Raw genomic sequence first — 27,911 nt, 5'->3', positions numbered from 1 at the left:
TTTTACTGTAACCTCTGCTTTATTCAGGCGGATGGGAACAGAAAACCATGCTCACCGAGACTTCGCACAGGATGGGGGATTCTTGTGCCCAGCTGAGGTGAAGTATGCCAGACCCAAACGAGCCAGGAACTCTAAGGGCAGCTGGAAGTTTATAGTCAACATGGACAAGTACACTCAGACCATTCGCATGGAGAAGTGCATGTACGTACTGGAGAGATAGAGGTGAAGGCTGGAAGGACCTGCAGGTCAGGTGATTGGTGTTGTACAAGTGCACCCATGTAAACTATTCAGACACCTTAATAATTGTTGCTACAAGCCAGTCATCTTACATAATAGGTAGTGCAGAAAGTTATTCTAACCTTTCTTAAAGATTTCTGCTCTTCAGAAAGTCGAGAACAAATTTAAAAGTACAGATTTGAGTAATACAGCCAAATGTATGAGTAATAGAAAAAATATTTAATTTTAGGTCCTTGGAAATGTAATGATATTGCAAATAGAATAAAATTCACTATATACATGGCACATCACTGATGCTTTGGTGACTTGGCACTTAGGATCAAGGCAAGGCTTAATAAAGATATCTCACATTAGTGATAGTTACTCCAGTATTAGATAACTATGCTAATTTTATCATGGAAATTTGGACAAAGAATATATTAGGCAGTAATTAGTGAAAATTGGGACAAAAAGACTAGACTAGACAGTAATTAGTGAAAGTGAGTTGTTGTAGATCATAATATTATGGAGAGTAATGGTGTACCAAAATGTAGTAATGAGTCTTCTTCATCCTGGGAAATATACAGAATTTGTAAGGTCTTAGGTAAGGTATATTAATCAAATTCTTTTGTTCCTCAAGATGTTACAGGGATTTTCATAGTTTTGGGAATGATCAGGTTGCTGACATGTCTTGCAAACTGGTTAGGTAATGGTGATTTTACTAGCAATGAGTTTGGACTGTGTTATATACCATTGGCACAATTATCCTCAAAATAGAGACCAGTAATTTCTCAGTTTCAGGTTTGCAGAATTTGATTAAGTGCTTTTCTTCGGAAATACAAGGTTAGGATTGGAGATTCTTATAGAAGTTGCCAACAAACAGGAACTTCTTTATCTGCCATGCCCCATACTTAACATACTACAGACCAGTCCCCTTCCCTGATACCCTTTTATTCACTTAGCAAACAGCCAAAGTACTATCGCATACAGTATGCTTCATGCCGACTGACTTGTACTGGGAACCATTCTCTCTCCTTTCTTCTTACTTGTGCACATACCTTACTCTCCTGGAAAAAACTTCTCAGTGCATTTAGGAACTGAATTTAGTCTGAATTCAGAGTACAGATTGAGCCATAATTAAAAGGTAGACCATATATATGAATGAGGCTTGAGAAAGAGAAAAAAAAGAGACAGGAACCCGACCGAAAGTTAGGACTCACTAATAGTTGATGAAGAGTTATGGTTCAAAGTGAGGGATACAAGTCCCTATGTATGTTTGGATCCATAATGAGAGGCAAGAACCACAGTAAGACAATTGGGCCATAGTAAAGGGTAAGAAAATAAAGGTGTGCGAGCCAGAAACAGTAAAGACCGATGAGTCATGATAACACTTTCATAAGAATTTCAGATATTTAGGACCATGAGGAGCTGCTAAAAGGAGAGGATGTGATGGTAGGGACCATTGTGAATTTATTGATTCATTAACTTCCTCCTCTGGTTTCTGCAGGAAGCCTGGTGGGGCATGCAGCTATGTGTCACATCACTACCGTGCCACCTGCAACCAGATATATAACTACCATCGCCTGCTCTCATGGGATGATAGCCGTGGCCTTCATATGGATATCTTCAAGGTATTGTTGTATAAATTGGCAGCAACACAATTTTTTGTGACCATGAGTAATAGCTTGTTTAGTAATGTAGCATTGCAGCTGGGCTATGGGAACCTTTTATTTCTAAGGACTTTTACATTTCTTTAATGATGTGTTCTCTGGATATCAGTGATCTGCCCCACATTTTTTGAGGATGTGTAAATATGTGTTTTCATTTAACTTTTGATGTCTCAAAATATTTAAGAATGCAAAGAAATCTTTAATCATACTGTTCCCTTGCAGGTACCAAGTTGTTGCTCCTGTCACATCCAGGGTTATGCTTACATCTTCCCTCCACTCAATCGGCATCAAGATGTTGCAGGGTCAGACCAGGTTATTCGGACAGTACCAGCTCCCTCAAAGGATGTGAATGCTGTGGCCCCAGTTAGTGATGCCCCAGAGCAAGGTCAGTGACCCAGGACCAGATCCGAGACTCCTTCTCTGGTGGCACCTATCTTTGTTCTTTATGTCCACACCAACTACCAACTACATCAGTAGCTGCTCACAGTTCAAGATTTTCTGTAGATCCACGTGAGATGCCTTCACACAGTAATTGTGGTGTAAATGTTGCTAGTAGTTGATTATTTATAGTTATGAACGAGCTTGTGAGAGTTGTGTCAGGCTGTGCCTGCCCTTCATCTCTGTCATCTCTTGTAGTGTATGATGTTTAACCCTGTAGATACCATTCCTTTCCTTTGTTGAAACAACAACTGTAGCATCTTTTGATATAATTTAGACTCCAACAGTTCTTACAAGAAGCCTGTAGTTGGCATACTTAGATGTGATATATGTTACAAGTACTGTAAATTTTCACTCCTTATGTACTAACCTCTGTTGTAGAGTATATCTATATTTTAATGATGGGGGTCCAGTTGTATGTCGTTTAACCATGCGATTATATTGACTTAACACCTTGAATATGATATGACGCCATGTTTATGAGAACTTAACCCCACGAATGTGATGACAACTCTCCAGTACAGAATACTGTAAAGTCATCAAAGAATTGTCGTGATACTCAACGAGTTAAGTCATCATGGTCAGAAGGTTCAAACAAAGTTATAGATAACATATAATGATTCTCCATTCATATTTGTACTAGATAACTGTGACTGTATTCAGAACATTGAACTGTGTGTTGACTTTTGCTATGTAGTAAAAAAAAAAAAAACGTTGACTTGCAAACGTTTTTCATTAACCACATTGATTTGTCACTTGACAGTGAATACTGCCAAAATGGCTCAGTTACTGAGGAGTGAATAAGTCTCTTCCTTGTTGTGAATGATTGAGTTTTGCTTCATGGGAAATATGTCTTGCCTTATCTAATAGAGCCATAGTTAAGGAGTCAAGAACACAGTAATATCTCTTTGAAAATATTTCATCTCTTTGAAAATATTTCCTAGTCACAGATCCTAATGTGTTATATCTAATACAGAAACTAATACCTTCCTAGTGTGCAGTGTTTGTAAAGGTAACCTTCTGAGGATTGTAACATCCATATTAAAAGAAGTTTTAACTTTTCTATGCCTCCAAACCAATGGAAGCCTCTTTGCATGCATTAACCCCTTGTAATGTAGTGATCCCTTCTTTAAATCTCGTGTTGCTACAAAATGAGGCATATCTAAAATCTCAAGACTGATGACATTATGACTTAAGACTATGTGATGCTCTGACCAGCTTGCTTCGTGTCACTGATAACAACGTTAATCTCGGTTTTCTTGTAATTGATGCATGCATTAACCTCTTGTAATGTAGTGATCCCTTCTTTAAATCTCATGTTGCTAAAAAATGAGGCATATCTAAAATCGCAAGACTGATGACATTATGACTTAAGACTATGTGATGCTCTGACCAGCTTGCTTCGTGTCACTGATAACAATGTTAATCTCAGTTTTCTTGTAATTGATCAGTACTGATGACTGTTTTGACAAGTATCTAAATCCAGGATAAATATATCAGGATGAGACATTACAATCCCCATGCTATTCATTGCTTACACATAGATAAAACTGACATCTTTTCACTTCACACTAGTAAAGATACTTGCGTGGATTCTCTCGTGATTATTTTAAAGATACTTGCGTGGATTCTCTCGTGATTATTTTAACAGTGCTGAAATTTACCCCTTGTAGTGTACAGGCCAGTCAACGTAGAACCTGTGAAACCCAGGAGGCGGCGGCCAGACCCATGGCGACCTTCAGCTCGGCCTAGCCATCCTGACAGGGACAACACCAACCATGACCTTCGCAGGTGAGTGTTATCCAATTCTTAAACACATCCTTCCCAGCTAGTCTTGTCCTTCTGATTTCTCTTTGATATTCTTTTGAAATCATCTTCCAAGGAGGTGGTGCTAACCACTGGATCACAATTTGGATGAACTCAATGAGTTGAGTGCCTAACACAGGTCAGTTATGCCTGTTTTAGTCCATCTTTAACAGTTTATTTTTTTCTTCTTTTAAAATATTTTTTTTGCTTCTTTTTAAAATAACTGCTGAAGTTTTTAACTGCAGAAAAGTGTTTGTGGATAGAAGATATAAGCATTGGTACTGTAGAATTAGAGTTCAGAGCGATGTGGAATCCATGTAGGAGAGGTAAATGTTATACTGGAGATACGAGGAATTATGATGCCCCTAAAAAAATCAGTAAACCAAGGAACAGATGAGGTAAAGGGTGCAGTATTGAAGAGTGGAGGGGAAATTGCAGTTGAGTGATTTGTGCGTGTGTGCGGCTTCGAGGAAAAGTTACATACCTAACAAAAGAACAAAGGCTGTCGTTTTACCACAGGAATGTAAACAAAAATTGTAAGATGTACTGTGGAATGCATCCTTGTAGAACAGTCTGCAGTTCATATGATGGGATTTTGATTTGATTGTGGTAAAAAGGAAGGGAAGAGAGTATTGAGACCATAATGTCACACATGATCTAAGTATTGGAGAAAATTCCTTAGATCTTTTTTTTTTACAGCATCTCTCAGAAATTATATGTAAAGTTTTAAGATTTAGTGATGTGCATGGAAGGCTTCTGACTGCTGTTCAAAGATTTTATAATGAGAGTAATGTTAACGAGGAAATTATAGTATGAAAGCATTATGAGAGTACATTTGGATTGTGTAATGTCATGATTGTTTATGTATTCTTGAAATGAGGGTGAGGTAAAGGAGGTAGCAGTGTTTTGCTGAATGATAGGGGAACAGAGTGGAAGCTGCCATAGTTGTTGAACTTAATAATATTATGAATCGGGAGAAGATTTTAATAGTTTTGTGGTTGGCTTTGATCATGTGTACAGAAAAAGAATGATGAAATTTGATGTTAGAGTAAAATTCTTGTTGGAATGGGTTGGTTAGTGGTACTGTATAATTAGCTGATTTTGCTAAGCTTAAGACTTATGGGAGTGCACTGGGATCTCTGGTAAACAGGAAATGCCTTATGTTTAAGTGCTTGTCCCATCTTTAATATACTGAAGAGAAACCACTTAAATGCTTAAGGGGATACACAAACAAGAAGGTAAGAATGTATAAATATAGTTGGATAGAAAATATTTACACTTTCGAATACTAAACATGAGAATATGGCATCATTGTAGAAAGCATGCAAGTGCTGACACTGTACTATATACACAAATGCACACTAATATCTCACAAAATATTATAATTGTGATTCTTTATTCCAGCCGCAAGCAGGAGGTGAAGGATGAGGAGCAAAAGTCACGACAAGAGCCACCAGTCCACAGAATCAGACCACTGGGGGGTCCTCAGAGACCTCCTCAGGCTAATGAAGGCGATAGCAAGGTCAACTATGGTTACCATCCCATCATTGACTTCTTCAGCCCATACGCACCTCAGAGCCACAAAAAATAAGGAAAAGTTTGTTAAGGATGAAGACGAGTGCAATTTTATCATCAGAATTTGGAGGATAGTGGAACCTGTTAGCCCAATATGCCAGATGAAAGAGATCACCTTTGATATTTTCTGAAGTCACTTCATGGATTTGAAGAACTCTGTCCCCTTTCATCCTTGGCGTCTGTTGAGCAATGGCCTATTCACATTAAGAAACCTGAGTTCTTCATTCTCTAATGAAACACAAATCATTCTACCATCAAAATAACATTAGAGGAAAAAAATATTCACTTCATAATTCTTAGGAACAAAATAACAGCACTGGAGAGTAGCATATACTGTTCTAATTGTTGTTCCATTGCCTTCCGAAACCGAAGAGCAGCAGAATTTTTTTTTTCATAATTTTAATTAACCATACAGTGCTGGTACTCGCTCTTTTAATGGGGCTCCTGCGGCTGGAGACTGTACTTCCAGCAGTAGGGAAATTATGGATGTTTCTAGAGTGAGAAGTTCCATGATGAAACCAACTTTTTGTCTGTTGACAATGATAAAGCCTTCTGAATTGACTTTTCATGCAATAGAGTCCAGTAACACCTGTTTGTTTATTCTTTCTTTTTCTTTCATACTATTCGCCATTTCCCGCATTAGCGAGGTAGCGTTGAGAACAGAGGACTAGGCCTTTGAGGGAATATCCTCACCTGGGTCCATACAGTATATTTATTACACATCACTAAGTGATGAGTTTCTGGGAAACACATCTTAGCAAGTAACTTTATATTAGAACTTGTATTACTGCTTTCTTCCTGCTCCTACACATGCCTTACATTTGTGATAAAAACTTTTCCCTGCCTCTAGCACCTTTCCATCCACACTATATATTTGTAAGACCTTCAACAAGGCATCTCTATCAACCCTTGTACGTGCTTTCCCCGTATTTATATATGCCACATATAAATCCTTGTTTCCATAAGTATTTCTCATTTTTTTTAAATCAAAACACCTAGTCCATGCATCTTCTTCCACTTCTAAAATCACATTATTCCTCCTCAGTCTAATGCTTTGTACATGCTTTCACCCTCTCAGCCTATACTTTCCCGTAATACTTACTTAGTATACTAAATTTACTCACCTCTTTTAATTTGAAGGCTAACCTTTATCATCCTTGCCTTTATACTGTGGCAGTGCAGATGCAGTCTGCCAATCCTCAGGTGCTTTAAGTTCTTTTTTAACCAGCAACAACACAGTCACCCCATTTCTTAAGAAATTCAGCTGCAATACCATTCACACCAGCCACCTTGTAACATTTCACGTTATGCAAGGCTTTTTACCACCTCATCTGTCTTCACCAAATCTCTTTCCGTGACTCTCGCTTTGCATACCTCTCAAACCCAAACACACAACTCAATTTCATTACTCTCTTCTCAGTATTGTTTCCTTTTTTTTTTTTCTGAAAATCTCTTCAAATGTTCATCCCTTTCCTCCAACAGGTATTGGTCAGGTATCCACCACCTACCACTCTTTGCATATTCACATCCAAGTTTTTTTTCATTCTCCTAGCCTATCATTTAGTAGGTAATCAGTAATGCCTGCGTACATTTTTCCAACTCTCTCACGTATAATACTTTTTAAACAAGGTATTCACAATCACCTATCCTTTTTAAGCACACCACAAGCTGCTAAACATTCATATTTTGTGCTCTGAATACTCCGATGTCCACTTAAGTGCCACATTACTCTCATTTAAATCACCCATCACCATTAGTCATCTTTGGCATAAAACCTGCTCACATTCAGCATATGAAAAAAACAAAATACCGTTATGGATATTGAAAATGTCGATAACCCATAGGAATCAAAAGTTTTTTCTCATGAGATATAAACATTTACGTTACCCATTGATATTTTTCATGATTAAGATTAAAAAATACCCATAAAACAGTCTTCTGTGAGTGAAAATACTAGAATTGCTCCCTACAATATCAAAGTTTTCTTATTTAAACTACCACAAAGTTTATGTGATGGAAACAAGATCACCCATGTAATACAAACCCATATTTTTACAACAAAAAGTTCCATGAAAATTAAAAAAATACTCAAGTTATCCAAGGAAATATTAGATTTCTATGGTTTATAATGCCATTACAATGTTTGACATGATTAAACAGACAATGGTAAAAGGTTATTTCTTGTTGAATTTATGGATCTTGCAATAAGTATACTTAAATACATAAAGAAACAGCTGTTAATTTCTTATGTGATTGTCAGCAGGCTTAATGCTAGAAATACTTCACCTATAAATACATATTGCTCTTATTATTTATTACCATTTGATGTGATGGTCACGATAGATCAATATTAATTCAACCGCCGTTTTTCTCTCATCCAATGGTAAAACATTGTTGAATGCAATAACTTACTTCACCCACTACAGAAAGTTATAAAAATACAAAAATGCAGGTTATGAATTACTAGCAACCCTATCGTAAATGACACTATTTAATACCATTTGATGTGACGGTCAAGAGAGATCAATAAATATTAATTCAATAGTAGTTTTTCTCTCATCCAATAGTAAAACATTGTTGAATGCAATAACTTATTTCACCCATTGTAGAAAGTTATGAAAATACAGGATATGAATTACTAGCAACCCTATGGTAAATGACACAAAATTGTGCTCATGTTATATATGTATACGAAATTACTTTAAAGGGCGGAATGTAATGGGCCACCTGCACTGCAGTGTGGTGTATTGAGCAATTACTTCAGTGATGGCGAAGCTAATTTTACCATTATTGGAACATGGTGGGTAATGCTGTTAAACCTGTGGAGTGCGCTGGCTTTACATGCCAGCATGGGAATGTTATTGCTGCTCCTGTCATCACTGGATTATGATGGCTATTGCTGTCAAGAGGGTAGTGTGTGGAGGCTGCTCCTGCCAATGCTGGATTGTGAAGGCTGCTGATATGGAAGCTGCTGCTGTTAACTCCGGCGAACGCTGTTGTGAAGAGCGTGGGATATGGTAGCTGTCGCTGCCAACAACTTGGAGTAGTGCTTGCTGCTGTCAACAGTGGTGGCTGCTACAGTTTACACTGGAGTGTGGACTACTGCTGTCAGTATCGTTGAGTAAGGTGCTTCCTGTTGTCATCAATTTGGAGTGTGGCGGCTGCCACTCTTAACACTGTTGAACACTGCGGCTGCTGCTGTCAACAGTGGTGTGGTGGCTGTTGCTGTAAAAATTGTGGAGTGTGGTGGCTGTTACTGTCACCAGTGTAGAGTGGTGGCTGTTGCTGTCAACAGTGTGGTGGTTGTAGCTGTCAACAGTGTGGAGTGCGGTGGCTGTTGCTATCAACAGTGTGGAGTGTGGTGGCTGTTGCTGTCAACAGTGTGGAGTGTGGTGGCTGTTGCTGTCAACAGTGTGGAGTGTGGTGGCTGTTGCTATCAACAGTGTGGAGTGTGGTGGCTGTTGCTGTCAACAGTGTAGAGTGTGGTAGCTGTTGCTGTCAGCAGTGTGGAGTGTGGTGGCTGTTGCTGTCAGCAGTGTGGAGTGTGGTGGCTGTTGCTGTCAACAGTGTAGAGTGTGGTAGCTGTTGCTGTCAGCAGTGTGGAGTGTGGTGGCTGTTGCTGTCAGCAGTGTGGAGTGTGGTGGCTGTTGCTGTCAACAGTGTGGAGTGTGGTGGCTGTTGCTGTCAACAGTGTGGAGTGTGGTAGCTGTTGCTGTTAACAGTGTGGAGTGTGGTGGCTGTTGCTGTCAACAGTGTGGAGTGTGGTGGCTGTTGCTCTCAACAGTGTGGAGTGTGGTGGCTGTTGCTGTCAACAGTGTGGAGTGTGGTGGCTGTTGCTGTCAACAGTGTGGAGTGTGGTGGCTGTTGCTGTCAACAGTATGGAGTGTGGTGGCTGTTGCTGTCAACAGTGTGGAGTGTGGTGGCTGTTGCTGTCAACAGTGTGGAGTGTAGTGGCTGTTGCTGTCAACAGTGTGGAGTGTGGTGGTTGTTGCTGTCAACAGTGTGGAGTGTGGTGGCTGTTGCTGTTAACAGTGTTAACATTGCAATTACTCTGTAGTGTAGTAGTTATTCCTTTTACTTAGCCACTCGCACTATAAGTGCGATACACGGTAAAAAATGCAAACTTCAATGTGAGGTGTGTCCACTGCCTTGTTCTGTTCCTTCTGATGAGGCTGACCATCCTTATTTTGACAGAGTGCTCTTAGCCTTCATTAATTCCTTCTTAATGTCCACTTGCGCCAGCTGGATGCTCTCATCGCCAAGGTAGACCAAACAACAAGTTCATCATATTACTTCTCAGGGTGTTGTCCAACAAGACATGCTGCAACAATGAATGGAAGGCAGTTAACCAGTTACATTTTTATATGATTTGTAGCGATTACCTTAATACTCATTTAAAATGAACAATCCGATAATTCACTTATGAAGCTATTACAACAATACTTAGAATATATATTGATCTGAGATCTTTCAAACAATACTCTGTTTAAATACATGAACAGCATAGTCTTTTTTCTATAGTTTGGGCATATAACAATGATTGCTACAGTCTACTATTATTTAGTATATCACCTTGGTCACAAATCTTACTTCATTGCATTACAGTGATATAAGAATTAAATTATATAACCCGAGGACCCCTTACCTTTGGCTCATACAGCTTAAAGGCTGCACTACATCCAATGGTATGGAAATGATGGGATCTTTAAGAGTACTTTCTCGAAGAGACTGTACACCTTTTCGTCCAGTGTCAAGGATAAAACCTCGTCAAAGTTGACTTTTTTACCAATGTCATAACCATAAAGTAATATACATATGTAAATATAATAAACATACACACATATATTTACTGTATATATACTTCCTGCCAGTTATATATATATATGGCATTTCTTCACTGATCATTATAATAATCTCAAACTCACTACCACCAGTAACCCAACCTCGCCAGACATCACATACTGCTCACCAGAACTACACTTGAGAAACAATTGGAGTATGCAGCATGAACTATCATCTGCCACTTGCTCATCTTGACAACATTCCATGTGGCCCATCTAATCAACATAACTACAAAAAAAAAAAAAAAAAAAAACTACAGGAAAGCATTTTGGCCATCCTTCACTCAGTACATAGAAACAGGGCTCCAAAACTTCAATAGATGATTTCTCACCTCTAGATCATGCAATCATCTTACACTTCATCATCATCTCAAACCAATCCAGCAAAATGCACACACCACAGAAAGAAATACCGTCCAAATTTCTTCCCACAAATTAAACACCTCATAAAGCAAAGAAACCAACTCAGACACAACCACTCTCCATCAACAGAATTGGAGAACAAATCCAAATTCTGAACATTACCATCACTTACCTAATCACTAAAAGACAAACTGAAAATGGCATTCCTTCCACAACACAGTCAATCACAAGACCCACAACAACCAACTCTAGCACACATTAATCTTATCGCCCCAGTCCAACCCCAACTTGTGAAGCACTCCTGAACCATTCATTGGAATCCCTTCTCCTAAAGAACACACAAACATACTCACGAGACACTATTCAAATATCAGCCACAAACCATCATCACCCTTACATACGAAAGTTACAAAAGACCTACAAAAAGGTCATCCACAAACAAATGCCCATCCACTTCTAACTCCCACTGATAAAAGCAATGTAATTAAAATGTCTGGTCCCGACAACATATTAAACCTGTGCATAAAACACTATGGCCCATTTGCAATCCAAGTACTTACAGATATCTTCATCAACTCATGGCTAGATGACAAAATCCCATCAGGAAACTGGCAAAGCAAAACACCAATCCTTAAACCCTTCAAGCCACCCAATGTCCCTTCCTCTTACTGCCTTATAGAACTTCTATCATCATTATCCAAACTTGGTGATAATAAGATCCACAAGAGACGAGAACAAAATATCCTACTCTCATCCACACAGCATGGCTTCAGACCCAAGCACAACACACACAGCATACCCTCAACAGATTCAACCAACCAGAATCCCTTCCTGCAACAACATAGCATTTGACACGGTCCTCCAGTACAAAAATACTTAATGCCATCCTCCATAAGAATGGCAAAAAAAAAGATGAGCCAATTTCATAACTTGCTGCCATTCATGTTGGCTTCACCTCTAAAATACTAAAACTCAGAAGTGGATTTCCCCAAATAGTAGTACATTCTCCAACAACATTCATTCTGTTCCTACACAACCTCCCATTACCTCAGGCAAACCTCAATATCAAGGTCCTTTTGTATGCAGATGGCCTCACTATCTCATCCCAATATCCATGCAGCACTGCATTGCACAAATGGAACAATGGCTCACGAATAATAGAATGCATCTCCATAGAAATCTTAAACAATTCTTTTAACCCTAAACAGACAAAAATCTGGCTCACTTCTCCAGTCACCTTGAGTGAACAGTGTCTCCCATTGAACAAAACACTAACTATTTTAGGCATCGCTTACAACCCACATGATATTTGCTCCCCACATCAATAACATAACAATATCTGGCACTAAATTTGGAAAAGAAAAGGTATCTCTCAACATCTTGTACAAACATTTTGTCCTCTCCACTTTAAACTTTGCCTCACTTGCTTGGTCTTTCACTCCCTAAATTGCAAATACTGCAAAGCTACAAACCGCACACTCAGAACAATCACTGGCTGCCTAGCAACCAAAAACTCGAAACATGCTCAGCACCACACAACAGCAATAGACCTCTCCTATCCTAACCACTCTGCAACTATCCACCAACCCCAAGAATAAATAAATTGCTTACTCCTGCCTCACACTTCGGTAACCTCTACTCAGAGAGTCCCCCTTCCACTCCTAACAAATATAACAATGACAAAAAAAACATAAAAAAATGAGATGATCCAACAAGCAATAATCAACCATCCTCCCACATCAGTCTTAAAGCAATTCATCTGACCATACAACCATTAGAAGCCACAATCTCTAGATAAATACATGTCATACTTTCCCATCTACACTCTAGACATTACCCAACACTACAAACACCCTTTCAACAAAACTCTTCATGCTCATACTGCAGTTACCATAACAAAGACACTTACAACTTAACTGCTTAGCCGTCCATGGTGTTGCAGTTAGCAGTGCAACCACGAAACATTCACAGTCCACCTCAGGGTCAAGTCCACATAGGTATAATACCTGGTCATGGCAACTGGTCCACAGTTTACCCATATGTTGATGACAGTTTGGAAGTGTGTGTGAAAAGAGGAAGTTATCTGGGAGGGCAAAATTAGGTGTGAAAAGAGAAAGTTATCTGGGAGGGCAAAATTTGGTATGTCTAAAGACAGGATTGTCCCAACGAAATCATATGAATGCAAAGCATGAGCTATAGACAAGGCTATGTGGAGGAGGGTGGATGTGTCAGAAAAGAAATGTCTGAGACCAACATGTGGTGTGAGGTGGTTTGATCGAGTAAGTCATGAAAGGGTAAGATAGAGATTGAGAGAGCTGAAGAGGGTGTGCTGAAACGGTCTGGACATATGTGGAGAATGATAAGGAAAGGTTGACAAAGATGATGAGGTAACACAGAATGGGAGGCCACACAGGAGATGGAAGGACAGAGTGAAAATGATTTTGAGTGATTGGGGCCTGAATATGCTAAATGGTGGATGACATGCATGGGATAGAGTGAATTGAATGATGTGGCATACTGGGGTCATCGTGCTTTCAATGGAATGAACCAGGGCATGTGAAGCGTCTGGGGTAAACCATGGAAAGGTCTAAGGGGCCTGGTTGTGGATGGGGAGCTGTGGTTTCAGTGCATTACACATGGCATCTACAGAATGAATGTGAGCTGATATGGCCTTTCTTGGCGCTACCTGCCTAATAAGGGAAACGGGAATCAAGTATAAAAATAAAGATACAATTAATAATAATAATAAAAATATTAATAATGTTAAGCACAAACAATTTCTAATGCAACTTCTTTAAATAAATACTGATTTTCATGTACACCAAAATATTAGATGATTATTTTTTTGCTATTACTATTAAGTCATTTATACAAGTAGCTTAATTATTCCATGCTATACAAAATATAAAACTGATAGAAGGGACAATATCATAAATGATATATGCTGTAAATCTTGCATATTCCTCAAAAGACTGAAAAGTCATGGGTGAGAAATCATACATTTAGCCACTGATACTGCTAAATCTTCACATGGCTGAGCAAATGAACTGCCAAGCCCTGGGATTACAAGTATAAGAGATGTGGGGATTACATACAACTAAGAGATACCCCAACCAATTTTGACACCATATTTTACAGCAAAGGACTGGACCTCCTTCTGTGTGGCAGAATAGTCAGATAATACACGGATGATTTTGATTGTGACACCATCAGCAGCATTGAACAGCTGCTTCATACCAGCAAGGGTCAAGTGGGATGCCTGCAGGATGACAGAAGTGTAGCGCTTGTTGAGTCTTTTCAGCACTTCCCCAGCCCACAATGCATCCGAGTCTGCTATGCCTGCCAGTTTGACCACCAGGTTTCCATTGAAATGTATGTAAGGTATCTCAGAGGATTTTACATCAGTGCTAATATCAAGGAAGAGCTCCATGTACTTCAAGGCCCACTTTCTATTTGGCATTACTTTTGTTTTCCAGTGCCTATGCTTTCTAGTGCTCACATGAAGATTAAACAAAGCTTTAAGAGAAGTTATTCTGATGAAAAGTGATTGCATTTTTGTGGCTCCTACTAATTCTGATGTAAAGGATTCACCTGCATGACCTTTGAATTCCAGCAAATTGTTCACCTTAAGCAGAGGCACCACATGTGAGTCAACAAGCTCCTGGTCACCAGCAGTATGGAACTGATGATCAATGTAGAGCTTAACTCGACTCTTGCCTCTCTCTCCAATTAACCTGACAATATCCTGTAGTTCTGAGAGCTGCTTAAAGCTAGTTGTATACATCACGTGGATGATAATTTCACTGGGAGCAGCACCAGTTTCTCGCAGCAAGTTCACTTTGGTCTCGGTCATTTCTGGGGGGTCCCAAGAATTAATAACCCAGAGTTCTGTCTGATTAATGATGGAACCAACTATCTGACTCATTGCAGTATCTTTTTCTGCCTCTACGAGCAGTCGCCACCAGACAGCAGGGTCATTGGCATGGACTCCCATACACTGTATCAATGTGTTCTTCATCAGACTAGCTAAAGATGTAGTAAGTTTTCCATGAATTTTCAGGAGTCCAGTGACATATACGATTAGTTCCTGGAACTTTGAACAGTTCATGCCCTCAGTAAAGGAAGAGATAGATTCTAAAATGCATAGCTCTTCACTAATGTACATTGCTGCTAAAAACTCAAGCTGAGAGCAATGCTGAAAAGAAAAGTGGTACATTATCCCAGTCAGTGATTCTTTAACCTCACACTTCAAGAATGTAGACATAGTTTGTATGGGATCTAACCCTTCTTTATCACATAGGTCCATGAGATGATCAGCATGTTCTTGGTTTAAATTAAGCATCTCTTCACACATCATGATCCAAGCAATGTGGCCTAATTCCCTAAGCCACCGCCGTATCTTGCGGCTAAGGGATACAACATGCCCTGCCCCACAGCTTTCCAACCGTGAAATTAATTTCTGTTGAGACATGTCATATATCATGTGATAGAGACGTGTAGTGGTGCTGACTGCAGAAACTTTTAAAGAATCATCACACCACAAAACAAGCAAGAGTGCCAGAGTCAATGGTAATGTTAAGTGGTTGCTTAGTGAATTATGTACAATGGACTTGTATGACAGAAACTTCCTGGCTTCATCATCTCTACATTCTGTGTCTGTGTATTTGATGGAAAAAACTTTCTCTACAAATTTTTTCTGGCTTTCATCATCAAAACCTTCAACCTGCAAAACAATGTGATCTTCTGCCATCTGCATAACTTCCAAAGTAAATTCTGGCCTAGTTGTTATGACGATGTGATTATCTGTAAACTTATTCACAATTTCTCTCACAAGAGCTTTTCCCTGGTTGGTGGCTTCATCTATGCCATCTATGGCAAAGAGAACATTCAATTCTTGTAAGATTGGGATTATGTCCGACTCGGAGAACTGTCGCGAAGTATTTTTGAGAAGCTGTTCTCTAAGATATTGTACAAGTGATCCACAACTAACTGTTCGCAACTCTATACCAATAACAATATCAACAACTGTCAAACCAATGACTTTAGATGACCGCTTGCACCATTCATTGAGCAGATATCTGTAGAGTGAAGTCTTGCCTGACCCCATCACACCCTTAACAATTACCACCCGTGGGACAAACCTTTCCTTTAGAGATGTCACATTCAGGATGTTATTCATTAAAATATTTGCTCCATTTTCTGCTATCTTTAAAGTGGTAAAAATATTATCAACTGTAAAGTCTGAGAAGTTGCTATCACTGAGCCATGAACAGGGGTTGAGAATCTTGGTTTTTGAATATATTTTCATCAACTCTTTCCTGCCCTCAGATATCATTTTTGATTGTTTCTCTTGACGGAATGTTTCTAGAGCTTTCATATGAGACTCTATGTCTGAGGTCTCTAATTTGGCATCCAAAAGGGCTTGTAAGCCACTCTCCACCTCATTTATAGTGTCTGTGAGATCATTTCCAATAACAATGCCTGTGTTTGTTAGGATAATTTTACATAAACCTTTCAGTTTATTCACTCTTTGCTCTAGATCTGCCTCATCCATCTCAAGATCCTCATGACAAACAGTATTTCTGAGGTTCTTCAACTCTCTTAATTCTTTCTTAATTGGCTCAGCTAAATTACCCAATACTTGCATAATAATTTTGAAAAGAAGTGTTATATCACACAAAAATCCATCACTAGATGGTTCATTAGCCAGAATTTCTCTCTCAGGTGCATTAAATATCTTACTGAAGTAACTGCTAGACCACTTGAGCTTCAAAAGACAGTAGTCTCGTACTGGTAAAGTTCCATTACATGTTTCAACAGTCTGATAAATCAGCATGAAGGCTGAGGCAAGCACTATTTTGCCAAATTTATTGACAGCCTTAAAGTATTTCCCAAAGAGGAGGTCAGATTCTGTATAGCCTCCCATTGGTATTTCGTACATGGAAGTTCGCACAGAAACCATCTTAGAAAATAAATATCTTAAAACGGGCCTTAGGTGGTGTGTGTCTGATCATATGGTCAAATCTAAAGCTGGTGCTGGCATGAAAAAGTATTTGCATCATCAGAATTTCCTACCTTACTCTACGTTATAAGTAAAAACAGTACCTCTCAAAGTACTGATACAATTTTTACGTCTCAATCTTTACAATTATGCTACTAAAGGTTAAAATACTGCAGCTGACACATTCAAAATAATGTTCCTAAAGTGGCTTGGAAACTGCAGGTGATGTCAATAGTGCACTGAAGATGATATAACCTGAACTGGTGGAAAGCACTAAACTAAAAATGTTAAGGTAAAGAAACCATAGTTGACAGGGTTATAACACTGTAGTTGATGGGAACAGAATCCTTTAGTTGAAAAGCTAAGTCACTACAGCTAATAAGGTTACCGCATGGCAAATGAAGTGGCCAGGGCATGTTACCAGGGCCAGAAAACTGAAACTGAGAGGGCCAAGGCTCTATACTTAATGAGGAATGAACTCTGAACCATATGCAGTAAGAAAACTTTGGGACCAAAGCAATGTAAATGATAGACCTAACCTGGAGGCTGTAGATGGCAGAGCTGAAACAATACAGGATGGGAACAACACATATACTGCTAATAAGACTACAAAACTAGTCAATATGGACAAGGCAGTGAAGATGATGATGGAGTCAGAATAAAATGATTGATAGGGCTGTAGCTGAAGAGATCACAACAGTGTAGCAGACAAGTGCCAGGTTGCTGCAGATGATAGGCCCAGGACCTGTAAGCAATAAAAGTGTATCAAAGTCACTTGCTAAGTGAAGTAGGCTGTGATCATGAGGTGATTCTGTGTTATTTCCTTACTCAATTTCTAAAGATTGATATTTTTCATAGAAACCCTCATGAAAGTTTATATCTGTATGAATAATATATGGGGAAAAGCAATAAAAATATTTGGTGATTTAAGTAAAATGGGTAAAACCACTAAAATAACATTTACCAATGAGGAAGTCTTTTCCATATACCTTTAGTTTTGAAAATATTGCAACAGTGAAGTCTATTTACAGTATAGCACATCCAATCAGAATAAAAACCAGGCTATTCCTCCACTAGTTCACTGTTTTGCACAATACATGTGCCATAGCATTATCTAAAGGGCAATACACAAAATCAAACATAAACTGGTAACTACATAGGAAACTTAATAGCTGAACAAGAGGATGGTTGTGTGCCTGCAGAAACACTTACATATGAACTAAATTCTACTGAGTCAGCCTCAAAGTTGGGATAATGTAGTCACCACAGAAAACCTGATGTGAAAGACATTTCAAGAAAGAAGAGATAATCAATACATTTGTACCTCTCCTGGAGAAACTACAAACAAAACAAGCTGCTAAATCAATATTTCACACAGTAAAAATATGAGTTGTGGAAGATATGTAGACCAGGTATTTTTGAAAAATTTATGCCAGATATATATGGAGAAAGAGATGGACCTGCATGTGACATTTATGGAGCAGGAGAAACGTAGGGCAGGGATGACAAAAAGGCTTTGCAGAAGGTGCTATAAAAATATGGCGTGGGAGGAAAGATACCAGATGCAGTAAGATTTTATCAAGAAAGTGAATCATGTGTCCAAGCAGAAAGAGAAAAGAGTCAGTAGTTCCTGTGAAGATGAGGTGGTGAAACAATAGCATTACTCTAAATCATGGATCAAGTGTGAGCCAAGTTTTCGAGGGAGGCATTTACTGCATTCTTTCAGAGGAATCTGCGAGAAGTTAAAGAAAGGATAGAAGAGTATATAAGGGCATCCTAAGAATGATGATGACTTGGAAAGGAAAGAGTAAAGCAGAAATTCTGAAAACAAGACGAGTAAAAACTTTGAGAAGAATATGAAGGTGTATGGGAAACTTGTTACTAAGTGTTAGGATGATAACAGAATAAAATAAATGATAAATACATGTTTTAGGAAAGGCAGAGGATACACAGATCAAATTCTAGTTGTGAAGTTGGCAGTAGAGTTTATACATTATATAGTGAAAGGAAAAAAGTTGTATACAACATTTGTGGACCTAGAAAAGGAACATGATGAGGTGGACTCGTAGTGAAAACCCTGGTGTACAAGGAAAGTTACAAGTTGCTACAAAGTCATTCCACAAATGCAATAAAGCAAGTCTAAAATGGGAGATAAGGTTGCATGAACATATTAAGATAGGCAGGGGAGTGAGAGGGTCCTTTGATGTCAGTGTGGTGGCAGGGATGACAAAAAGGCTTTGCAGAAGGTGCTATAAAAATATGGCGTGGGAGAAAAGATACCAGATGCAGTAAGATTTTATCAAGAAAGTGAATCATGTGTCCAAGCAGAAAGGGAAAAGAGTTGGTAGTTCCTGTGAAGATGAGGTGGTGAAACAATAGCATTACTCCAAATCATGGATCAAGCGTGAGCCAAGTTTTCAAGGGAGGACATTTATTGCATTCTTTCAGAGGAATCTGCCAGAAGTTAAAAAAGGATAGAAGAGTATATAAGGGCATCCTAAGAATGATGATGACTTGGAAAGGAAAGAGTAAAGCAGAAATTCTGAAAACAAGACGAGTAAAAACTTTGAGAAGAATATGGTGTATGGGAAACTTGTTACTACGTGTTAGGATGATAACAGAATGTTAGAATTTTGACTGAAATAATGATATTAGGACAACACTCTTTTTAGGTTTAAACTTTAACACAAAACTAAAAATTTTTCTTCACTGGTTGCATAATGGAATCTAATACTGAATGGAAACTGAAAGATGGTTATAACTTTAAGGCAAAAGAACTTATCTGTATATGTCCAATAAAGATCAATCTCTAACACCAAATAAACATCAAAAAATGATTGTCCACTGCAACTGAGGTAACACTGGGCCTGGATTGACTTCAAAACTAAATAAATAATTTTGTTTATATGTAAAAACTTCTACTGACTTGATTATATAACTCATGTTACATACCACAGGAGTGAAAAACCACATAAGGTAAGCACACAAAGTGTTTTTAATGTGGACATTTATAATAATATTCCAGTCTGACTAATGGGAGGCAGTGTTAGCCATAACGGTTTCTGTTGAAAACCCTGTTTTGTTTTACTAGCAGGCTGATTTGTACATGAAGAGTGGGACTGCATGTTTTGAGCTGTTGTTTGTTGAGCATCTGTGGTGGAAGTGAAGAGGTTTATGAGGATGTCCCAAAGGTTTCTGTCCGAGTCATTTTTGTATGTCGAAAGCTGAGTGGTCTTTTATGGGTGGGAGTGATAAGAAGTAGAAATCATGCTAATGAAGGCACTTGGAGCATCTGATGGAGATTTTTCTTTTTTTTTGTGATGGGTGACTAGCACTGTTGACAGAGATACACTGGTAGTTCAGGGTAGGGCCAGCCCTTTGTATATGCTCTATATGTTCAGAGTTTAGAGCCCCAACTGCTAAGGGGAACCCCTCGTCCTAACTGTTATATGGCAGCCTCAGATAGTAGAAAACACTGTCCTAGACATCCTCATCACTTATTGGGGAGTTTGATGAGTGGAGGAACCCAAAAAGAGACTCAGCTTTGGGCCCTCAAGAGGCTTGGATCAGCCCTGGTCGAAGGTTAGGGTTAATGTCACTAGCTTGCATTAGCAGTTGGGAAATGATGATTGGGATATCTCTCAGTACTGGAAAAATGTCTGTAAATGTGTAAAATGTTTGGGTACAACAAAAGGTCTGGCAGAGCAACTGCAGACAGCTTGAAGCTGCGCTCCACACAAAAACAGGGCCCAGAGGTCTCCTTGGAGCAGGAAGCCTGGTGTAGGGCAAAGTTACTTGATCTTAAGAAGTGGGCTCAAAGCTATTCTTCTTTTGTATATAGACATGTATAGAGACTGAGTGTGAACGAATGTGGCCTTTGTTGTCCCTTCCTAGCACTACCTTATGCGCGCGTGGGGGAAGCGGAGTGCCATTTCATGCGTGGTGGGGTGGTGATGGGAATGGATGAAGGCAGCAAGTATGAATATGTACATGTGAATATATGTACATGTCTGTGTATGTATATATATGTGTATGTGAGGGGGTTGGGCCATTCTTTCCTCTGTTTCCTTAGGCTACCTCACTACCACAGGAGACAGCAACAAAGTATAACTGAATAATATTATTTGTATTTATTATACTTTGTTGCTGTCTCCCGTGTTAGCGAGGTAGCCCAAGGAAACAGACGAAAGAATGGCCCAACCCACCCACATACACAGGTATATACATACACGTCCACACACGCACATATACATACCTATACATCTCAACGTTGGGGATGAGAGAGCTTGGGAAGTGAGTCAGTTGTTGTTCGCTGATGATACAGCGCTGGTGGCGGATTCATGTGAGAAACTGCAGAAGCTGGTGACGGAGTTTGGTAAAGTGTGTGGAAGAAGAAAGTTAAGAGTAAATGTGAATAAGAGCAAGGTTATTAGGTACAGTAGGGTTGAGGGTCAAGTCAATTGGGAGGTGAGTTTGAATGGTGAAAAACTGGAGGAAGTGAAGTGTTTTAGATATCTGGGAGTGGATCTGTCAGTGGATGGAACCATGGAAGCGGAAGTGGATCATAGGGTGGGGGAGGGGGCGAAAATTTTGGGAGCCTTGAAAAATGTGTGGAAGTCGAGAACATTATCCCGGAAAGCAAAAATGGGTATGTTTGAAGGAATAGTAGTTTCAACAATGTTGTATGGTTGCGAGGCGTGGGCTATGGATAGAGTTGTGCGCAGGAGGATGGATGTGCTGGAAATGAGATGTTTGAGGACAATGTGTGGTGTGAGGTGGTTTGATCGAGTAAGTAACGTAAGGGTAAGAGAGATGTGTGGAAATAAAAAGAGCGTGGTTGAGAGAGCAGAAGAGGGTGTTTTAAAATGGTTTGGGCACATGGAGAGAATGAGTGAGGAAAGATTGACCAAGAGGATATATGTGTCGGAGGTGGAGGGAACGAGGAGAAGAGGGAGACCAAATTGGAGGTGGAAAGATGGAGTGAAAAAGATTTTGTGTGATCGGGGCCTGAACATGCAGGAGGGTGAAAGGAGGGCAAGGAATAGAGTGAATTGGAGCGATGTGGTATACAGGGGTTGACGTGCTGTCAGTGGATTGAATCAAGGCATGTGAAGCGTCCGGGGTAAACCATGGAAAGCTGTGTAGGTATGTATATTTGTGTGTGTGGACGTGTGTATGTACATGTGTATGGGGGGGGTTGGGCCATTTCTTTCGTCTGTTTCCTTGCGCTACCTCGCAAACGCGGGAGACAGCGACAAAGTATAAAAAAAAAAAAAAAAAAAAAAAAAAAATATATATATATACACACAGACATATACATGTATACACATGTACATAATTCATACTGTCTGCCCTTATTCATTCCCGTCGCCACTCCGCCACACATGAATGACAACCCCCTCCCCCCACATGTGCGGAAGGTAGCACTAGGAAAAGACAACAAAGGCCACATTCATTCACACTCAGTCTCAAGCTGTCATGTATAATGAACCGAAACCACAGCTCCCTTTCCACATCCAGGCCCCACAGAACTTTCCATGGTTTACCCCAGACGCTTCACATGCCCTGGTTCAATCCAATGACAGCATGTCGACTCTGGTATACCACATCGTTCCAATTCACTCTATTCCTTGCACGCCTTTCACCCTCCTGCATGTTCAGGCCCTGATCACTCAAAATCTTTTTCACTCCATCTTTCCACCTCCAATTTGGTCTCCCACTTCTACTTGTTCCCTCCACCTCTGACACATATATCCTCTTTATCAATCTTTCCTCATTCATTCTCTCCATGAGACCAAACCATTTCAAAACACCCTCTTCTGCTCTCTCAACCACACTCTTTTTATTACCACACATCTCTCTTACCCTTTCATTACTTACTCGATCAAACCACCTCACACCACATATTGTCATCAAACATCTCATTTCCAGCACATCCACCCTCCTCTGCACAACTCTATCCATAGCCCATGCCTCGCAACCATACAACATTGTTGGAACCACTATTCCTTCAAACAACCCATTTTTGCTTTCCAAGATAATGTTCTCGACTTCCACACATTTTTCAAGGCTCCCAGAATTTTCGCCCCCTCCCCCACCCTATGATTCACTTCCGCTTCCATGGTTCTATCCGCTGCCAGATCCACTCCCAGATATCTAAAACACTTCACTTCCTCCAGTTTTTCTCCAATCAAACTTACCTCCCAATATAAAAGGCCATCTCCCACGTTAACGAGGTAGCTCAAGGAAATAGACGAGGAATAGCCCAACCCATCCACATACACATGTATATACATAAACACCCACACATGCACATATACATACATATACATTTCAGTGTCTACATACATGTACATACACAGACATATACACATGTACATACTCATACTTGCTTGCCTTCATCCATTTCTGGCACTACACCACCCCACAGGAAACAGCATCACTATCCCCTGATTCAGCAAGGTAGTGGCAAGAAAACAGACACAAATGGCCATATTCGTTCACATTCAGTCTATAGCTGTCACGTGTGATGCAACGAATCCACAGCTCCCTATCAACATCCAGGCCCCACAGACCTTTCCATGATTTACCCCAGATATTTCACATGCCCTAGTTCAGTCCATTGACAGCACATCGACCTAGTATACCACATTGTTCCAATTCACTCTATTCCTTGCACGTCTCTCACTCTCGAGTATGTTCAGGCCCCCGACAATTTCTAAGCCCACTGAATACAATGATATAACCTATAAGCACAATGGTATGACCCTTGAGCATGATGGTAACACTGTAAAAAATTAGTTATATCTAGATACAGTTGTTATGACATATATGATGAAACTACCCAGCCTAAAAAAAAAAAATTGCGTTGTGCAATAACAACACAAACATGATCTACAGGAAGACTAGAGTACTGTCATGAACTCCTTACCTTATGTTATTTCAACAATCTTGATGCAGGAAGATACTGAGGAGAACCCTGATATATTGTCGGCGCTTCGTTTGTCGTGCAGGCCTAGCCTCCTCCCTTCCAAAGCCTTGTCACATCTGCTTTGCTATAACCTCCAACCTGCCAGTTAAGACATGTAACAGTTATGTGGATGGTGTCTAAAATATTGTAAACAATTGTGTTTACATGGACATCATATGATTCATGTAGTAAAGAAGAAAAACGCACACACAGAGAAAGTGGATCACGTTCTACGGAAGAAAATTTCCTGAAAATTTCCTAAGTGAGAGACAACATGGATTTAGGAAATGGAGATCATGTGTAAGTAACTTCTTTAATATCAGAGTTTTATGGGAGAGTGAGTTCAGTCCTGGACAAAATGAAAGGCTGGGTCAACTGACTGTATCAGGACTGCCAAAAGGCATTTGACATTATATCAAATTGGAGGCTGAATATGAAGCCAAATCACCATGCAGGAATAGGGGGGGAGCTCCTTCTTTGGAGAGATTATTTCAAAGGGAAAAAAAGGATGCATGTCGGTGGAGCCTTTTCCAAATGGGTTGAGGCGACCAGCGGAGTGCCAGGGGTTTTGGTTCTGGGACAATTACTCTTGATTTATGTAAATGACTTGCCTGAAGGTATAGAACCTTACGTAAATACGTTTGCTGATGATGCAAAAGTCACGAGGGAAGTGAATAGCAATGAGGATTGCATTAGCTTACAAGGGGACCTGAACATATGTTTGCAGATGATGCAAAAGTCATGAGGGAAGTGAATAGCAAAGAGGACTGCATCAGCTTACAAGGGGACCTAAACACTCTTAAGTTGGTCTGCAACGTGGTTGATGAACTTCAACCCCAGCAAATGTAATGTAAAGAGGATGGAACACAGTGTAAAATGTCCTAAGTATGATTATTACCTAACAGGAAGCAAGCTTCAAGATTGTATGTAAGGGACTTGGGAGTGCGCATCATCCTTAACCTGTCTCCAGAGTCCCATATTAGGGAGAACAGCTGAGGACACAAATTGTCTGCAGGCAAATATCAGAATAGCTTTCGAGTATCTGGATAAAGAAATATTTAGCAAGCTATTCATATCTCAAATAAGGTTAAAACTAGAATATGCTTCTCAGGTTTGGTTATCACACTTAACGCAAAGAACTCATAGAAAAAGTCAAGAGAATGGCAACAAAGATATTTCCTCAATTAAGAGAGTTAAGCTACCGAGAAATGCTGGAGGCTTTAAGTTTACCCACTTTGAAGGAAAGAAGAGTGATCATAAACTTTAAGGTTCCTAAGGAGGCTGACAAAGTAGACAGTGGGCAGCATTTTGTAAGGTGTAAGGGTAGAGGAACCACGGGGTATAACATGAAATTAGGTAAGAAACTTGTAAATAAGAATGTAAAGAAAAACTCTTACAGTAAAAGAGTGGAACAGATTGACAAGATATGGTGAATGCAATCAGCATACATAAATTCAAGTGGTGGTATGACAGTAAAGAATGTTCAAGAGATACAGCCCCATGAGTGCAAAATTCCCTTCCCATACAGTACAAATAGGCAATTACAGTATAGTGGTTAACATAACTGACCATACGTCAGCATGGCCACAGGGGTCCTAATGCTGGGTGCAGCAGGCTACCTTCATACAACCCAGGTGTACATCCTCCCCATGGGCCACGTCAGCAATTTTGTATCTGGCTCATTCAGGTTACTTTTTGTGCATTAGAGGGAGAGTTTAACACTCACACTGCCCCATCTCTTCACCTTTTACTAACGTACAATATATTTACACCTACATGTAAATGCATGGTACAAGGAGTAATGTTTGCAACAGCAGATGTGCACATTGTCTACAATCTTTTTATGACAGAATAATTCACATAGCTTTATTCTGCATTTGTTTCAAGCCTCTCAGGCACTATAACCAGAAAAGGCACGGCATAATTAATCAGAGAATGTATGTTCTACATTTATAATTTCTGTTCTATTCATGGAATCATTCATGCCATCGTCAATAACCATTTAAGAGGGTGGGATTATGAATTCTTAGGAATATAACTTTTCATATATCAAATAGCAGTATGGCTATGAGGAAGGGTTCTTGGTTTAGGAGGTAAAGCCCATAGGTGTTTGGGCTTACGGTCTACCAACTGCAAGGGTCACTGAGGGCATCAATATTAAGGTATATCCATCATCCAAAAATTATTGAACACCTTTAATGTTAAAAATAAAAGATAATTCTCAGACTACATAGACTTTTGCTAAGTAGGTGGTTTTTTTTTTATGTTAAAAAACATCCTCTGTGGAACTAATTTCCATATGCAGTTATGTTATCTTTATATCTTTAAAGACATCTGAACTCGCCTAGCAATCAACACAGCCTATTAAAACCCTAACTTAACTGATGTAGCATCTAAGATTTACTTACTATTTATAAGCATTAGAGGGGAGGGGGGTTAATTTACTTAAAACCTCAATCCTTTGTATTAAGATTACAGCGTGTAAGGCTTCCAATCACCTCACTTTCATCAAAATATACTAATCATAGCACATGCAGCCATTTTCGTAGACGATTATCTCACACACACACACACACACACACACTAAAGGCGAGACATAATAATGACCCATACATTCCCCAGAGCCAAAATGTTAACATGTTTTAAGAAATTCCCAGAAGCTCTATAATCAGATAGAGCAGCCGGGACACGAGTAAATGGAAGTGCCACCTTTTGTACATTAAGCTTCATCAAAGGTGTGGATAATAGCCTTGAATTTATATATTTGAGGAATATAACACATGCAATAGAGGGATTCATTGACTGGGAAGAACATTATACAATGAACAACGACGTACACGAAACATTTCCTTAATAGAAAACTAACTGTAATTTGCAACACGATCAAATTAAGGACACCTCAATGCGGAAATACATCCGGAAATTAAAAAGAAAAATTTATATATACGTAACTCTGGCCTTCCTGCCCCCCCCCCCCCCCCCCCCAAGCCCACCTGTTGCTCCACCACAGCCCACGTTGTTGACAAACAACCCAACATATATATTTTAGTCTACATCTTTCCTACAACACTATACACATATTCCACACGTAGTCTTTACCTCTCCGGGACATCGATCATCCATTACTTAATCACTATTAATGAACACTAACCTCTTAAGTGGAGTGAACCTTGGAGCACACACACACACTCCCTCTCAGAGAACCACAACACAGAGCCAAACGTTAATTTCCTGTTTTTCCTGGCTTTCCAATCGATTCTGTCTATTCCATTCTTGCGTGTACAAGCCCAATGAGCTTGTTATCTTATCCATATCTCAACAATATCACTGACTCAACGCACTGGTGTTAATTTTTCTTAAGTAAAACCATATCAACAAGGACCTTTTGAACATGTTTGATCTTGCGGTGTGTGGCAACTGAGCAGGTTTCAAACTGTTACCATTTTCTTGTTTATCATTACAAAATAAAACGATTTTAGGAATACCGTTAAGGGTAAAGCTTAAATAAATTATTTTCTATAAATCCGTTTTATATCTCTACGAGCTTCATAAAAAGAATTTGTTTATAACTATGTAAATAGTTACCGATATTTACTACTTGGCAACGTTTAGCCCCCCGCTTCGTCTGGATAAGGTGAAAGTGAGTTTAAATAAATGGAAACAAAACAAAAAAAAGGAACATTTTATGAGTTCTTAGTCTTCTTTTAGACGTAAAACATATATATAAAGCCTCGAAATGAGATAGCTAGTGTCTTGTCTTCCTGTGGCAAGCTATGGATAACTAACTTAGCTAACTCAGGGTTTCGGACGCGATACAGACTCTGGGGAAACCCCAGCAACACTGAGACATGTCAGGGGATAAATACATTGACAGCTCTCACAGTAGAAGTTTCCTTTTTATACTTATTATAGCCATCTTAAGTTGTCATTCTTATCATCAGTATCTCAAGTTCCTCAGTCATAAGCAAAAAAAAAAAAAAAAATGGATGCCCAAGACTTTTTTTAAGTTTCCGTTAGCTTCAGCAGATAGG

At 39.4% G+C, this 27,911-nt stretch overlaps 2 protein-coding genes across 6 annotated transcripts in view; one reads left to right on the top strand and one right to left on the bottom strand.

Moving 5' to 3' along the window:
- The window catches only part of LOC139765505 (uncharacterized), a 52,496-nt gene extending 46,401 nt beyond the window's left edge, over positions 1–6,095 (top strand). For all 4 annotated transcript variants that reach the window (XM_071692988.1, XM_071692989.1, XM_071692986.1 and 1 more), the window contains 5 exons: positions 28–201; positions 1,724–1,847; positions 2,109–2,271; positions 3,998–4,115; positions 5,535–6,095. In XM_071692988.1, the coding sequence (XP_071549089.1) occupies positions 28–201; positions 1,724–1,847; positions 2,109–2,271; positions 3,998–4,115; positions 5,535–5,721 (766 nt within the window). In that variant the 3' untranslated portion in view covers positions 5,722–6,095. The remainder of the gene's footprint in view (positions 1–27; positions 202–1,723; positions 1,848–2,108; positions 2,272–3,997; positions 4,116–5,534) is intronic.
- A 311-nt stretch (positions 6,096–6,406) lies between these two features.
- On the bottom strand, positions 6,407–27,306 carry LOC139765503 (uncharacterized). Of its 2 annotated transcripts, XR_011716670.1 has the most exons (5): positions 27,032–27,302; positions 23,842–23,979; positions 17,450–17,655; positions 12,819–13,599; positions 6,407–10,026 (listed from the first exon to the last, which is right to left on the bottom strand). XR_011716670.1 is itself a non-coding variant. In XM_071692980.1 (4 exons), exon 3 carries the CDS (start codon positions 16,869–16,871, stop codon positions 14,007–14,009), a length of 2,865 nt encoding a protein of 954 aa, XP_071549081.1. In that variant the 5' UTR covers positions 16,872–17,655; positions 23,842–23,979; positions 27,032–27,306; the 3' UTR covers positions 6,407–10,026; positions 12,819–14,006. The 2 variants fall into 2 exon arrangements, 1 of the variants encoding a protein (XP_071549081.1); XM_071692980.1 differs by having other exon boundaries at positions 12,819–17,655; positions 27,032–27,306.
- Positions 27,307–27,911: the final 605 nt, after the last annotated feature.

The sequence above is a fragment of the Panulirus ornatus genome, chromosome 55 (genome assembly GCF_036320965.1).
Source record: "Panulirus ornatus isolate Po-2019 chromosome 55, ASM3632096v1, whole genome shotgun sequence".
NCBI classification, from domain to species: Eukaryota; Metazoa; Arthropoda; class Malacostraca; order Decapoda; family Palinuridae; genus Panulirus; species Panulirus ornatus.
Note: the sequence above shows the minus strand (reverse complement) of the source record. Positions and strands in the feature narration are given on the sequence as shown.

What these genes read in the sequence shown, in the direction of transcription:
- LOC139765503 (XM_071692980.1), bottom strand. Translation starts at nt 16,871, where the DNA reads ATGGTTTCTGTGCGAACTTCCATGTACGAAATACCAATGGGAGGCTAT.